This window comes from Dendrobates tinctorius, unplaced genomic scaffold (assembly GCF_039654945.1).
Source record: "Dendrobates tinctorius isolate UK_male_01 unplaced genomic scaffold, ASM3965494v1 ptg000014l, whole genome shotgun sequence".
Classification (NCBI taxonomy): domain Eukaryota; kingdom Metazoa; phylum Chordata; class Amphibia; order Anura; family Dendrobatidae; genus Dendrobates; species Dendrobates tinctorius.
The window spans coordinates 30,120,073-30,136,457 of record NW_027361682.1 but is presented as its reverse complement, the minus strand read 5'-3'; the positions used below and the strand labels follow the sequence as shown (position 1 = coordinate 30,136,457).

Below are 16,385 nucleotides of genomic sequence, written 5' to 3'. Positions count from 1 at the left end.
AATATGTTTCCATTTACTGACAATCTTGCAGTTGGTGATACTTTTAAACACAAAGTATACCCCAAAAATGTAACCAGCAGAATTATAAATGCAGCTCTGGATGTGAACAGTTTTATTTAGATTGTGAGCCCCATGGGGGACAGCAATGATAATGTGTGCAAACTGTAAAGCGCTGCGGAATATGTTAGCGCTATATAAAAAGAAATATTATTATTATTATTATTATTAAAAAGGAGTTGTTTTTCATAAAACTGGGGGTTTCACATCACCAGCAGGGGGCAGCAGAGATAAACGTAAAGTACTGTAGAGTTAGGAGAATTCTGGATGCAGCTTTGGATGTGAATGGTGTAAAACACATAATTTAACCCCTTCATGATGTGTGACGCACGCAAACGTCGGTGTATGCAACTGGCTCAGGAGCTGAACAAACTCTATACATGGTGGGTGTCAGCTGTGTTATACAGCCAGCACCTTCCTCTAAAAGCTCTGATCGCTGTTGTTTAACCACTTAACTGTCGCTGTTAATCTCTGACACTGGCGTGCCGATTCTGGTGCCTCCCGATCTGTCTCCAAAGACGCAAATGTGTGGTGTTGGTGTTGATGGCACCCGACGTCCTTCTGTTGTAGATGGTTAATATTGGTTGTGGAAGGCTGACTTTTTGCTTTCTATTTCCCTGTACAGACACTGAACCAGCAGGGGGCGGTAAAGAGATACAAAGAAACCATATGAACGTAGCTTTGAATGTGGATGGAGTATAGCTAAGATGTAATGTAACTGATGATCTTTTGTCATGTCAGGGCACAGGTTTACAATAAGTCTGCACTAATAATAATGATGGATAAGATCACAAATATTGCAATAAGTTATTTATTCCCTCATTGAAAATTTAAAAAAAAACAAAGAAAATAAAAAGAAAAATAATAAGCTCATATCGTCGCAATCTTCAATGGTTTGGCTGTGGCACCGTCCGCAGGGTCAGGCCTGTAGAGAAGATAGCAAGAGGGTTTAATGTGGGCACTGGAGACGGGCACAGAACACGTGGGTAAAGCACGCCCGCTACGTTGTTACACCTCGCAGGGTCTGCGACCCAGCTTTTCCTGAATTTGCTACTCAGGAGCTTGGGAAAGCTGAGTAAGTGACCATATTGGCAGCTTTCGCGTACATAGCATCAGTACACGGGACTGACCTGTGAGAGTATCTCCTTTTCTTCCGACACTTCCTTTTCCTGTGGAAGATATAAGCGATTTAAGGAGATACAACGACCGCTCACAAGTCTAATGAGGCTGATAACAGAGATCAATAACAGCCTTCAAGCCACAGGTATGCACATTAGGGCGATAGCTGAATACCATTCCAAAGCTTACTACTATAGGGCGGTATTTTTTTTTTAGTGGGATTGATTGGCCATGTCTGGTCTGTCATATGTCCCGACACTCTAGTAAGGTCTGGAACCACTGTCAAATTTCCTGGGAGCTGTGTCTTTAAATCACCTCTCACGCCTTTAATGTGGAAAATGTCTTGATACCTGGTCTGGGGTCTTTAACAGGGTTCAGTCTTCTTTACTAGGGGGGTCTGTACTTGATGTCTCCTTAAGCCCCATACAATTAATGGAGCGGCAGGGCACATATGTGACCACCACGCTATTGAAACTTCTCATCACTGTGCTGCAAAGACGAAAGGGGGGCCCAGAACCCCCATTCCAACAATCCAAGGGGTCTCAGAGGTGGGACCCTCAGCAATCAGTCATTTTTCACCTATCTGGTCTGTATATTTTCAGGGAATCTACTCTGGGCTTTGTATTTTTTTAAGGGGTCTGTATTGAGTTTGGGGGTCTGGCTTGGGGTCTCTATTAGTTTAAATAGCTATAAGGGATCTGTTTGTAACTCGGGGGTCTCAATTGAGGTTTGCATTTTTCTATTGGGTGTAGGATTAGTATAAAAGGGGCCTGGTCTGATGTTTTTATTTATTTAGGGGTCTACTCTGGTCTGTATTTATTTTGACGGGCTGCTTTAAGGGGTCTATTCTGGGGGTTTATATTAATTTTGGGGATCTGAGCTGGGCTCTGTATTTATTTAGCGGCCTGGGGTCTGTTTCTGTTTAGGGGGTCTTGTCTTGGCTCTGTAGTAGTTTGAGGAGTCTGCACATATTTTGGGGGTGCAATAAAGGGGTCAGATTTACTATTTGAGATTCAAATGCCTTGAATTGGGGGCATGCCCTACATAAATGGGCGAGGCATACTGAGCAGAGATGACCAATCACTTCTGAAGTTTCACTGGTGTTTGCCAGCAGATGACGCTCTTTTAACCAAACGGTGCCTAGAAACACCTGCTGACAATACCTGGTCCTCCTTAATTTCCTGTTTCTTCACTTCCTGTTCTCGTCGCTTGCGCTCAGCCTCGATTATCTCGAAGAATTCCTTCTCGGCCTTGGAGATCAGTTCCTCCATGTTGTCCTCGGGTTTATCATCCTTGGTTTCCTCCTCTTTGCCTGGCTCAGCTTTGCTTCGCTCCTTCAGACGCATCTCTCGATGTCGTGCCTCCAGGATCTTTTCTCGTTTCGTCTCTCGCTCAAACATCTATGACACCAGAAGGAAGGGCGAAGTGCTCCTTTAAGGTCACATTCACACCATCAGTATTTGGTCAGTATTTTGCATCAGTATGTGTAAGCCAAAACCAGGTAAGGAACAATCAGAGGAAAAGTATAATAGAAATATGTCACCACTTCTGCATTTATCACCCACTCCTGGTTTTGACTTACAAAGACTGATGTGAAATACTGACCAAATACGGGACAATTAGCTTTCACTATGGCTAGTTTCACAATAGCGTTTATTCCACGCAGCACATGTCGCCGCTAAGCCCCGCCCCCTGCCGGCTCCCTGCCCGTCCCATCCGGTCATCGCCGCCTACTATCGCACATGGACGATTGCGATCTACGCACCCTATCTTTAGCATAGGGTGTGCAGATCGTGCGCTGGCCGTGCGCTAGTAGGATTTTGGCGTGCGCTGCGCACTTTTGAAGGTGCTCCGGGCGCGCCGAAATGCAACATGCTGCGTTCGGCGCACACTGGCGCACCTTCAAAAGTGCGCAGCGCACGCCAAAATCCTACTAGCGCACGGCCAGCGCACGATCTGCGCACCCTATGCTAAAGATAGGGTGCGCAGATCGCAAGCGTCCATGTGCGATAGTAGGCGGCGATGACCGGATGGGGCGGGCAGGGAGCCGGCAGGGGGCGGGGCTTAGCGGCGCTGTGCGCTGTGTGGAATAAATGCTAGTGTGAAACTAGCCAACTTTAGGTAATTATATACTTTCCAGAATGCAAATCACCAAAACAAGTAGTGAAATTTCAGCTCTTAAACCTGCAGAATTGAGAATCCAGCTCTGAAGTATTATAATAAGCTGTAACCCAGGATATGACTGGTCTTACCGCAGTGGCAATGTTCTTCTCATTTCTCTGTAAAGTGCACAGTCCAGGGGACAGCTCCAGCAGAGTTGTCAGGCCCATCTTAGAGCCGCAAGATACGAAACGGCCATTATCTTGTAAGCGGAGGCTGTAGAGCGCCTCATCACACACCTGCGGGAGGAAGAAACATTCATCGTGAGGAAGAAACATTCACTAGAGTCGGAAAAAGAAACATTCACTGGAGCGGGAGGAAGAAACGTTCAACGGAGCAGGAGGAAGAAACGTTCAACGGACCGGGAGGAAAAAACGTTCAACAGAGCAGGAGGAAGAAACGTTCAACGGACCGGGAGGAAAAAATGTTCAACAGAGCAGGAGGAAGAAACGTTCAACGGACCGGGAGGAACAAACGTTAACCGGTGCGGGAGGAAGAAACGTTCACCGGAGCGGGAAGAAGAAACGTTCACCAGAGCGGGAGGAAGAAACGTTCATAGGAGCGGGAGGAAGAAATATTCACAGAAGCGGGAGAAATAAACGTTCATAGGAGTGAGAGGAAGAAACATTCTTAGGAGTGGGAATAATAATAATAAATTTTATTTCTATAGCGCCGACATATTCCACAGCACTTTACATTTCAGAGGGGACTTGTACAGACAATAGACATTACAGCATAACAATAATCACATAGATCATAACAGATATCAAGAGGAATGAGGTCCCTGCTCACAAGCTTACAATCTATGAGGAAAAAGGTAGACACGAAAGGTGGGTGGTAACAATTGCCCTGATTGTATGGACCAGCCATAATGTTAAGTTTGTAACAGTACAGACACTGAGGGCTAATGGATGCATAAAGCATGTGGGAACATGATGCGGGGAACCTGGTTATGGTAATAAATGTTCACAGCTGTGGACTTCCTGACCAAAGAGACCCAGCTCATTCAATAGTCAGTATGCCCCAACTATAGGTGGTGTTAGTAGTAATTGTAGTAATTTACAGGGATAGTATTAGTAGTAGTGTTGGTGGTAGTACAAGTATAGTAGAGATCGTAGTAATAGTGATGGTAGTTGTAGGGGTAGAGGTAGTAGTAATGGTAGTCGAAGCAGAGATTATCAGTAGTCTTGGTACACGTAGTAGGGATAGTAGTAGTAGTAATGGTAGTAGTAGAAATAGTCTAGTACAAATAGTAACAGAGGTACAAGTAGCGTTGAGGATAGAAGTAGTGGTTATAATACAAGTAGTAGTGGTGAAGTGGGTGGTAAAGATAATTGTACAAGTAGTAATTATAAGTAGTCTTTCTTGGTACTGGTAGTAGTGATGATAGTAATATAGATACTAGTGACGGTAGGATTAGAAGAAGTGGTTATAGGAGAAGTAGTAGTAGAGATATCAGTAGTAGTAGAGTTATCATAGGTAGTACTAATGCTCGTGGTAGCAGAAGTAGTGAGAGTAGTAGTGGTGGTAAAGGTACTGGTAATAGTTGTAGTAGTAGTGATCAAGTTTGGACTGGCCCACAGGAGAACAGGTGAATCCCCCCGGTGGGCTCATACATGAGCAGTGCTTGGCAAAGTACACTTGATACAGCACACAGTATCTTGTTTATTAGTCTATGGAAGCCTAGCCTGAAATTACATAAAACTGCTGCAGAAAAGCAAATAGTATCCTCCATCTCTGACCAATAAAATTTTCATGCAACTGAAGACAGTGCTCCCAGAATCAATGTTACTGCTGGGCACTGTGTACTCTAGTATCGTATCATATAACCAACACCTAGACAGTACCTTCAGGCTCAGGGAGGGGTTGTTTTGCTTGAATAAATAGTCCCAAACATCCAAGGTCCCATCCATCTTGGTGGTCAGGAACACAGATGGGCGTACTGGACTCCAGGCAGCATCTGTTAAGTAACTGGTGTGATACCTGGAGGAGAAAGATATGCTGGGTATGTGCCATGTGGCTGTGGGCACTGTGACATTTACTGGGGGACACTGTGAGACTTACTGGAAAAACTATCTATTATGGGGGCGAAGTGGCTCTTCTAGTGACACTGTGGCATTATTTTGGGACATTCTGGCTTCTACTAGGAGTGATGTGGCTTATACTAGGGGCACTGTTGTAGGTACTTGGTTTACTTTGGCTTATTATTGGGGGCACTTTGGCTTCTATTGGGTGGATGTGGCTTCTATATGGGACACTGCTATAGCAGCTATTTGGGAAAAAACTGTGGACCGTTATTGTTCAGCCTCTTCTCGACTGTTGGTACCCCAACAGGAAGAGTGCTGCAGCTAGAGCTGGCACTGTCATTAGGGGGTGGAGTTTACACGTTGCCTGTGACATGCACGCTGCTGCACACTGCACAGCCTGCTGCCTCTCCTGTGCCTCTTCTTAATCCTGCTACCAGTGCAGAACTCTCAGCATCACAACTGCTAGCTACTTGTAGTTTCTTACTTAGTCCACATGATGGAGGACTCCCGAGAGTCCTCTGACCAAATTCGAGCTGTCCAGTCTCCAACTGTTAGGAAATTTTTGGGGAAAAAAGGATTCCTCTGTACAGAGTAGATAGGGCCATGATGACCACTGTAGGTGCATACAATCTTTTCAGCAGGGGTCTTTGCCTTTCGGTTGCAGGATACCACCATGCCTTGTTCTGTCCCCACCATGAACTTGGTTGGCTATCATAATAAACAGAAAAAGCAAAACTAACAAACTGGTTTATTTCTAACCAATCTCCTCAGCCCCTGGCTGCAGTGGCGGAGTTTACCCACTGCCTGTGACACAGGAGCTGCTGCACACTGCACGGCCTGCTACCTCTCCTGTGACTTTTCCTAATCCTGCTCCCAATTTAGATTGATCTACTGTTTATGACTAAAGCTTCTGACAGATGTGATCACCAATTGTTGTCATGCCTGAGTAAGGTGTCAAGGGGCAAGTAGGTACTAGTTCTACACACTTACTATGGTGGGCTCAAACTCTAGGGAGATGCCACCTAAAGCCAAGCCAAGGTTTCCTTTCTTTGTGATGTCCAGGATCAGCTTTTCTGTTGGTTCGCTCATCTTCCGTATGTCCCACCATAAGACCTGCAGCCAAAATTCACAAAAAGAATAGAAAAAGTTATATTCATTTCTACACACGGGATGTTTTATGACAATGCAGTCACCTTAGATGAGGTTCTAAAGGAAGTATTTGTTTATCATAGCCCTTTCCACGTAGCAGGTCCATGTGGTCATAGACTGGGGGAGAGGCACTGCTGTTATAACAGGGTAATGATACTACCAAGCTAAAGGGAAGTTAGATCCAAGGCCAACTTTGGTGAGAAATTATGCAAGGCCCCATCAGAAACTGAATCAAGATGGAAGCAAAATCCAGAGGGTCACGTTCTCACGTTCTACTGGTCACCTGTCCATCTGTGGAAGTTGAGAAACACTCTGTGCCGGTTTTTGACTGAAGCCATATGACCTTATACACAGGATCACGGTGGCTATGTTCGATGACAGACAGCTCCACCGGTTGCCCTCCTTTCCTCGTGTCCCAGTAGGCTGGAGGACAAGAGCAGGACATTATGCAGTTAAGAAAGGCCACTTTTACTGACTCAGTTTTACACCCGATTGCCCCCCAAAAGTAGAGAGCAGAGGCAGTGACCCTAAAAACCTTCACTTCTGACTATTTACCTCCAGTTTTACACTGTACTATACTAAGTGGAAACCATAAACAAGCATCTACTATATAATCGTCTAATTCTATCTGTCTGTAACGGAAATCCCGTGTCGCTGATTGGTCGCGCCCGGCCGGCCGCGACCAATCAGCGACAGGCCACATAGTTCAGTCATGTTTACTGGACAAGTTCTGTTAGCCACAGTGCCACATAGTTCAGTCAGGTTTACTGAACAAGTTCTGTCAGTCACAGTGCCACATAGTTCAGTCACGTTTACTGGACAAGTTCTGTCAGCCACAGTGCCACATAGTTCAGTCACGTTTACTGGACAAGTTCTGTCAGTCACAGTGCCACATAGTTCAGTCACGTTTACTGGACAAGTTCTGTCAGTCACAGTGCCACATAGTTCAGTCACACTTACTGGACAAGTTCTGTCAGTCACAGTGCCACATAGTTCAGTCACGTTTACTGGACAAGTTCTGTCAGTCACAGTGCCACATAGTTCAGTCACGTTTACTGGACAAGTTCTGTTAGCCACAGTGCCACATAGTTCAGTCACGTTTACTGAACAAGTTCTGTCAGTCACAGTGCCACATAGTTCAGTCACGTTTACTGGACAAGTTCTGTCAGTCACAATGCCACATAGCTCAGTCACGTTTACTGGACAAGTTCTGTTAGCCACAGTGCCACATAGTTCAGTCACGTTTACTGAACAAGTTCTGTCAGTCACAGTGCCACATAGTTCAGTCACGTTTACTGGACAAGTTCTGTCAGTCACAGTGCCACATAGTTCAGTCACGTTTACTGGACAAGTTCTGTCAGTCACAGTGCCACATAGTTTAGTCATGTTTCCTGGACAAGTTCTGTTAGGCTATGTGCACACGCTGCGGTTTTGGCCGCTGCGGATCTGCAGCAGTTCTGCAGACAGTGTACAGTAGCGTGTAAATCTATGTGATTTACAATCTGCTGTACAAATGCTGTGGACTTTTAACTGCGGAAAAGCTGCAGTTTTGAATCCGCAGAAAGAAATGACATGTCACTTCATTTCTGCGGATTCTGCTGCGGTTTACCATCTCCTCCATTGTAGAGGTGATAAACCGCAGGGGAAAACCGCAGGCCAATCCGCAGGTCATTTTACCTGTGGTTTTACCTGCGGTTCCGCAGATACAAATCCGCAGACCAATCCTCAGCGTGTGCACATAGCATTGTCACGTTTCAGTCACGTTTACTGGACAAGTTCTGTCAGTCACAGTGCCACATAGTTCAGTCACGTTTACTGGACAAGTTCTGTCAGTCATAGTGCCACATAGTTCAGTCACGTTTACTGGACAAGTTCTGTCAGTCACAGTGCCACATAGTTCAGTCACGTTTAACTGGACAAGTTCTGTCAGTCACAGTGCCACATAGTTCAGTCACATTTACTGGACAAGTTCTGTCAGCCACAGTGCCACATAGTTCAGTCACGTCTACTGGACAAGTTCTGTCAGCCACAGTGCCACATAGTTCAGTCACGTTTACTGGACAAGTTCTGTCAGTCACAGTGCCACATAGTTCAGTCACGTTTACTGGAAAAGTTCTGTCAGTCACAGTGCCACATAGTTCAATCACGTTTACTGGACAAGTTCTGTCAGTCACAGTGCCACATAGTTCAGTCACGTTTCCTGGACAAGTTTTGTCAGTCACAGTGCCACATAGTTCAGTCACGTTTACTGAACAAGTTCTGTCAGTCACAGTGCCACGTAGTTCAGTCACGTTTACTGGACAAGTTCTGTCAGTCACAGTGCCACATAGTTCAGTCACGTTTACTGGACAAGTTCTGTCAGTCACAGTGCCACATAGTTCAGTCACATTTACTGGACAAGTTCTGTCAGTCACAGTGCCACATAGTTCAGTCACGTTTACTGGACAAGTTCTGTCAGTCACAGTGCCACATAGTTCAGTCACGTTTACTGGACAAGTTCTGTCAGTCACAGTGCCACATAGTTCAGTCACGTTTACTGGACAAGTTCTGTCAGTCACAGTGCCACATAGTTCAGTCACGTTTACTGGACAAGTTCTGTCAGTCACAGTGCCACATAGTTCAGTCACGTTTACTGGACAAGTTCTGTCAGTCACAGTGCCACATAGTTCAGTCACGTTTACTGGACAAGTTCTGTCAGTCACAGTGCCACATAGTTCAGTCACATTTACTGGACAAGTTCTGTCAGTCACAGTGCCACATAGCTCAGTCACGTTTACTGGACAAGTTCTGTTAGCCACAGTGCCACATAGTTCAGTCACGTTTACTGGACAAGTTCTGTCAGTCACAGTGCCACATAGTTCAGTCACGTTTACTGGACAAGTTCTGTCAGTCACAGTGCCACATAGTTCAGTCACGTTTACTGGACAAGTTCTGTCAGTCACAGTGCCACATAGTTCAGTCACGTTTACTGGACAAGTTCTGTCAGTCACAGTGCCACATAGTTCAGTCACATTTACTGGACAAGTTCTGTCAGTCACAGTGCCACATAGTTCAGTCACGTTTACTGGACAAGTTCTGTCAGTCACAGTGCCACATAGTTCAGTCACGTTTACTGGACAAGTTCTGTCAGTCACAGTGCCACATAGTTCAGTCACGTTTAATGGACAAGTTCTGTCAGTCACAGTGCCACATAGTTCAGTCACGTTTACTGGACAAGTTCTGTCAGTCACAGTGCCACATAGTTCAGTCACGTTTACTGGACAAGTTCTGTCAGTCACAGTGCCACATAGTTCAGTCATGTTTACTGGACAAGTTCTGTCAGTCACAGTGCCACATAGTTCAGTCACATTTACTGGACAAGTTCTGTCAGTCACAGTGCCACATAGCTCAGTCACGTTTACTGGACAAGTTCTGTTAGCCACAGTGCCACATAGTTCAGTCACGTTTACTGAACAAGTTCTGTCAGTCACAGTGCCACATAGTTCAGTCACGTTTACTGGACAAGTTCTGTCAGTCACAGTGCCACATAGTTCAGTCACGTTTACTGGACAAGTTCTGTCAGCCACATAGTTCAGTCACGTTTACTGGACAAGTTCTGTCAGTCACAATGCCACATAGCTCAGTCACGTTTACTGGACAAGTTCTGTCAGTCACAGTGCCCCATAGTTCAGTCACGTTTACTGGACAAGTTCTGTTAGCCACAGTGCCACATAGTTCAGTCACGTTTACTGAACAAGTTCTGTCAGTCACAGTGCCACATAGTTCAGTCACGTTTACTGGACAAGTTCTGTCAGTCACAGTGCCACATAGTTCAGTCACGTTTACTGGACAAGTTCTGTCAGCCACATAGTTCAGTCACGTTTACTGGACAAGTTCTGTTAGCCACAGTGCCACATAGCTCAGTCACGTTTACTGGACAAGTTCTGTTAGCCACAGTGCCACATAGTTCAGTCACGTTTACTGAACAAGTTCTGTCAGTCACAGTGCCACATAGTTCAGTCACGTTTACTGGACAAGTTCTGTCAGTCACAGTGCCACATAGTTCAGTCACGTTTACTGGACAAGTTCTGTCAGCCACATAGTTCAGTCACGTTTACTGGACAAGTTCTGTTAGCCACAGTGCCACATAGCTCAGTCACGTTTACTGGACAAGTTCTGTCAGTCACAGTGCCACATAGTTCAGTCACGTTTACTGAACAAGTTCTGTCAGTCACAGTGCCACATAGTTCAGTCACGTTTACTGGACAAGTTCTGTCAGTCACAGTGCCACATAGTTCAGTCACGTTTACTGGACAAGTTCTGTCAGTCACAGTGCCACATAGTTCAGTCACGTTTACTGGACAAGTTCTGTCAGCCACATAGTTCAGTCACGTTTACTGGACAAGTTCTGTCAGTCACAATGCCACATAGCTCAGTCACGTTTACTGGACAAGTTCTGTCAGCCACATAGTTCAGTCACGTTTACTGGACAAGTTCTGTCAGTCACAATGCCACATAGCTCAGTCACGTTTACTGGACAAGTTCTGTTAGCCACAGTGCCACATAGTTCAGTCACATTTACTGAACAAGTTCTGTCAGTCACAGTGCCACATAGTTCAGTCACGTTTACTGGACAAGTTCTGTCAGTCACAGTGCCACATAGTTCAGTCATGTTTACTGGACAAGTTCTGTCAGTCACAGTGCCACATAGTTCAGTCACGTTTACTGGACAAGTTCTGTCAGCCACATAGTTCAGTCACGTTTACTGGACAAGTTCTGTCAGTCACAATGCCACATAGCTCAGTCACGTTTACTGGACAAGTTCTGTTAGCCACAGTGCCACATAGTTCAGTCACGTTTACTGAACAAGTTCTGTCAGTCACAGTGCCACATAGTTCAGTCACGTTTACTGGACAAGTTCTGTCAGTCACAGTGCCACATAGTTCAGTCACGTTTACTGGACAAGTTCTGTCAGTCACAGTGCCACATAGTTCAGTCACGTTTACTGGACAAGTTCTGTCAGCCACATAGTTCAGTCACGTTTACTGGACAAGTTCTGTTAGCCACAGTGCCACATAGCTCAGTCACGTTTACTGGACAAGTTCTGTTAGCCACAGTGCCACATAGTTCAGTCACGTTTACTGAACAAGTTCTGTCAGTCACAGTGCCACATAGTTCAGTCACGTTTACTGGACAAGTTCTGTCAGTCACAGTGCCACATAGTTCAGTCACGTTTACTGGACAAGTTCTGTCAGCCACATAGTTCAGTCACGTTTACTGGACAAGTTCTGTTAGCCACAGTGCCACATAGCTCAGTCACGTTTACTGGACAAGTTCTGTTAGCCACAGTGCCACATAGTTCAGTCACGTTTACTGAACAAGTTCTGTCAGTCACAGTGCCACATAGTTCAGTCACGTTTACTGGACAAGTTCTGTCAGTCACAGTGCCACATAGTTCAGTCACGTTTACTGGACAAGTTCTGTCAGTCACAGTGCCACATAGTTCAGTCACGTTTACTGGACAAGTTCTGTCAGCCACATAGTTCAGTCACGTTTACTGGACAAGTTCTGTCAGTCACAATGCCACATAGCTCAGTCACGTTTACTGGACAAGTTCTGTCAGCCACATAGTTCAGTCACGTTTACTGGACAAGTTCTGTCAGTCACAATGCCACATAGCTCAGTCACGTTTACTGGACAAGTTCTGTTAGCCACAGTGCCACATAGTTCAGTCACGTTTACTGAACAAGTTCTGTCAGTCACAGTGCCACATAGTTCAGTCACGTTTACTGGACAAGTTCTGTCAGTCACAGTGCCACATAGTTCAGTCACGTTTACTGGACAAGTTCTGTCAGTCACAGTGCCACATAGTTCAGTCACGTTTACTGGACAAGTTCTGTCAGTCACAGTGCCACATAGTTCAGTCACGTTTACTGGACAAGTTCTGTCAGTCACAATGCCACATAGCTCAGTCACGTTTACTGAACAAGTTCTGTCAGTCACAGTGCCACATAGTTCAGTCACGTTTACTGGACAAGTTCTGTCAGTCACAGTGCCACATAGTTCAGTCACGTTTACTGGACAAGTTCTGTCAGTCACAGTGCCACATAGTTCAGTCACGTTTACTGGACAAGTTCTGTCAGCCACATAGTTCAGTCACGTTTACTGGACAAGTTCTGTTAGCCACAGTGCCACATAGCTCAGTCACTTTTACTGGACAAGTTCTGTCAGCCACAGTGCCACATAGTTCAGTCACGTTTACTGGACAAGTTCTGTCAGTCACAGTGCCACATAGTTCAGTCACGTTTACTGGACAAGTTCTGTCAGTCACAGTGCCACATAGTTCAGTCACGTTTACTGAACAAGTTCTGTCAGTCACAGTGCCACATAGTTCAGTCACGTTTACTGGACAAGTTCTGTCAGTCACAGTGCCACATAGTTCAGTCACGTTTACTGGACAAGTTCTGTCAGCCACATAGTTCAGTCACGTTTACTGGACAAGTTCTGTCAGTCACAATGCCACATAGCTCAGTCACGTTTACTGGACAAGTTCTGTCAGCCACATAGTTCAGTCACGTTTACTGGACAAGTTCTGTCAGTCACAATGCCACATAGCTCAGTCACGTTTACTGGACAAGTTCTGTTAGCCACAGTGCCACATAGTTCAGTCACGTTTACTGAACAAGTTCTGTCAGTCACAGTGCCACATAGTTCAGTCACGTTTACTGGACAAGTTCTGTCAGTCACAGTGCCACATAGTTCAGTCACGTTTACTGGACAAGTTCTGTCAGTCACAGTGCCACATAGTTCAGTCACGTTTACTGGACAAGTTCTGTCAGCCACATAGTTCAGTCACGTTTACTGGACAAGTTCTGTCAGTCACAATGCCACATAGCTCAGTCACGTTTACTGGACAAGTTCTGTCAGCCACATAGTTCAGTCACGTTTACTAGACAAGTTCTGTCAGTCACAATGCCACATAGCTCAGTCACGTTTACTGGACAAGTTCTGTTAGCCACAGTGCCACATAGTTCAGTCACGTTTACTGAACAAGTTCTGTCAGTCACAGTGCCACATAGTTCAGTCACGTTTACTGGACAAGTTCTGTCAGTCACAGTGCCACATAGTTCAGTCACGTTTACTGGACAAGTTCTGTCAGTCACAGTGCCACATAGTTCAGTCACGTTTACTGGACAAGTTCTGTCAGTCACAGTGCCACATAGTTCAGTCACGTTTACTGGACAAGTTCTGTCAGTCACAATGCCACATAGCTCAGTCACGTTTACTGAACAAGTTCTGTCAGTCACAGTGCCACATAGTTCAGTCACGTTTACTGGACAAGTTCTGTCAGTCACAGTGCCACATAGTTCAGTCACGTTTACTGGACAAGTTCTGTCAGTCACAGTGCCACATAGTTCAGTCACGTTTACTGGACAAGTTCTGTCAGTCACAGTGCCACATAGTTCAGTCACGTTTACTGGACAAGTTCTGTCAGCCACATAGTTCAGTCACGTTTACTGGACAAGTTCTGTCAGTCACAATGCCACATAGCTCAGTCACGTTTACTGGACAAGTTCTGTTAGCCACAGTGCCACATAGTTCAGTCACGTTTACTGAACAAGTTCTGTCAGTCACAGTGCCACATAGTTCAGTCACGTTTACTGGACAAGTTCTGTCAGTCACAGTGCCACATAGTTCAGTCACGTTTACTGGACAAGTTCTGTCAGTCACAGTGCCACATAGTTCAGTCACGTTTACTGGACAAGTTCTGTCAGTCACAGTGCCACATAGTTCAGTCACGTTTACTGGACAAGTTCTGTCAGTCACAATGCCACATAGCTCAGTCACGTTTACTGAACAAGTTCTGTCAGTCACAGTGCCACATAGTTCAGTCACGTTTACTGGACAAGTTCTGTCAGTCACAGTGCCACATAGCTCAGTCACGTTTACTGGACAAGTTCTGTCAGTCACAATGCCACATAGCTCAGTCACGTTTACTGGACAAGTTCTGTCAGTCACAGTGCCACATAGTTCAGTCACGTTTACTGGACAAGTTCTGTCAGTCACAGTGCCACATAGTTCAGTCACGTTTACTGAACAAGTTCTGTCAGTCACAGTGCCACATAGTTCAGTCACGTTTACTGGACAAGTTCTGTCAGTCACAGTGCCACATAGTTCAGTCACGTTTACTGGACAAGTTCTGTCAGCCACATAGTTCAGTCACGTTTACTGGACAAGTTCTGTCAGTCACAATGCCACATAGCTCAGTCACGTTTACTGGACAAGTTCTGTCAGCCACATAGTTCAGTCACGTTTACTGGACAAGTTCTGTCAGTCACAATGCCACATAGCTCAGTCACGTTTACTGGACAAGTTCTGTTAGCCACAGTGCCACATAGTTCAGTCACGTTTACTGAACAAGTTCTGTCAGTCACAGTGCCACATAGTTCAGTCACGTTTACTGGACAAGTTCTGTCAGTCACAGTGCCACATAGTTCAGTCACGTTTACTGGACAAGTTCTGTCAGTCACAGTGCCACATAGTTCAGTCACGTTTACTGGACAAGTTCTGTCAGCCACATAGTTCAGTCACGTTTACTGGACAAGTTCTGTCAGTCACAATGCCACATAGCTCAGTCACGTTTACTGGACAAGTTCTGTTAGCCACAGTGCCACATAGTTCAGTCACGTTTACTGAACAAGTTCTGTCAGTCACAGTGCCACATAGTTCAGTCACGTTTACTGGACAAGTTCTGTCAGTCACAGTGCCACATAGTTCAGTCACGTTTACTGGACAAGTTCTGTCAGTCACAGTGCCACATAGTTCAGTCACGTTTACTGGACAAGTTCTGTCAGTCACAGTGCCACATAGTTCAGTCACGTTTACTGGACAAGTTCTGTCAGTCACAATGCCACATAGCTCAGTCACGTTTACTGAACAAGTTCTGTCAGTCACAGTGCCACATAGTTCAGTCACGTTTACTGGACAAGTTCTGTCAGTCACATTGCCACATAGTTCAGTCACGTTTACTGGACAAGTTCTGTCAGTCACAGTGCCACATAGTTCAGTCACGTTTACTGGACAAGTTCTGTCAGCCACATAGTTCAGTCACGTTTACTGGACAAGTTCTGTTAGCCACAGTGCCACATAGCTCAGTCACTTTTACTGGACAAGTTCTGTCAGCCACAGTGCCACATAGTTCAGTCACGTTTACTGGACAAGTTCTGTCAGTCACAGTGCCACATAGTTCAGTCACGTTTACTGAACAAGTTCTGTCAGTCACAGTGCCACATAGTTCAGTCACGTTTACTGGACAAGTTCTGTCAGTCACAGTGCCACATAGTTCAGTCACGTTTACTGGACAAGTTCTGTCAGCCACATAGTTCAGTCACGTTTACTGGACAAGTTCTGTCAGTCACAATGCCACATAGCTCAGTCACGTTTACTGGACAAGTTCTGTCAGCCACATAGTTCAGTCACGTTTACTGGACAAGTTCTGTCAGTCACAATGCCACATAGCTCAGTCACGTTTACTGGACAAGTTCTGTTAGCCACAGTGCCACATAGTTCAGTCACGTTTACTGAACAAGTTCTGTCAGTCACAGTGCCACATAGTTCAGTCACGTTTACTGGACAAGTTCTGTCAGTCACAGTGCCACATAGTTCAGTCACGTTTACTGGACAAGTTCTGTCAGTCACAGTGCCACATAGTTCAGTCACGTTTACTGGACAAGTTCTGTCAGCCACATAGTTCAGTCACGTTTACTGGACAAGTTCTGTCAGTCACAATGCCACATAGCTCAGTCACGTTTACTGGACAAGTTCTGTCAGCCACATAGTTCAGTCACGTTTACTGGACAAGTTCTGTCAGTCACAATGCCACATAGCTCAGTC

The 16,385-nt window shown here is 45.4% G+C and overlaps 1 protein-coding gene across 2 annotated transcripts in view; it reads right to left on the bottom strand.

Moving 5' to 3' along the window:
• Positions 1-852: 852 nt before the first annotated feature.
• DNAI2 (dynein axonemal intermediate chain 2) overlaps positions 853-16,385 on the bottom strand; it is a 30,959-nt gene continuing 15,426 nt past the window's right edge. The window contains exons 7-14 of one of the 2 annotated variants that reach the window (XM_073560391.1): positions 6,796-6,935; positions 6,354-6,476; positions 5,848-6,071; positions 5,184-5,319; positions 3,429-3,575; positions 2,340-2,576; positions 1,188-1,226; positions 853-982 (exon numbers count right to left, since the gene is read on the bottom strand). In XM_073560391.1, coding sequence (XP_073416492.1) covers positions 977-982; positions 1,188-1,226; positions 2,340-2,576; positions 3,429-3,575; positions 5,184-5,319; positions 5,848-6,071; positions 6,354-6,476; positions 6,796-6,935 — 1,052 coding nt within the window. In that variant the 3' untranslated portion in view covers positions 853-976. Of the gene's footprint in view, positions 983-1,169; positions 1,227-2,339; positions 2,577-3,428; positions 3,576-5,183; positions 5,320-5,847; positions 6,072-6,353; positions 6,477-6,795; positions 6,936-16,385 lie in introns of those variants that run through there. The other variant, XM_073560381.1, reaches the window with a different exon arrangement.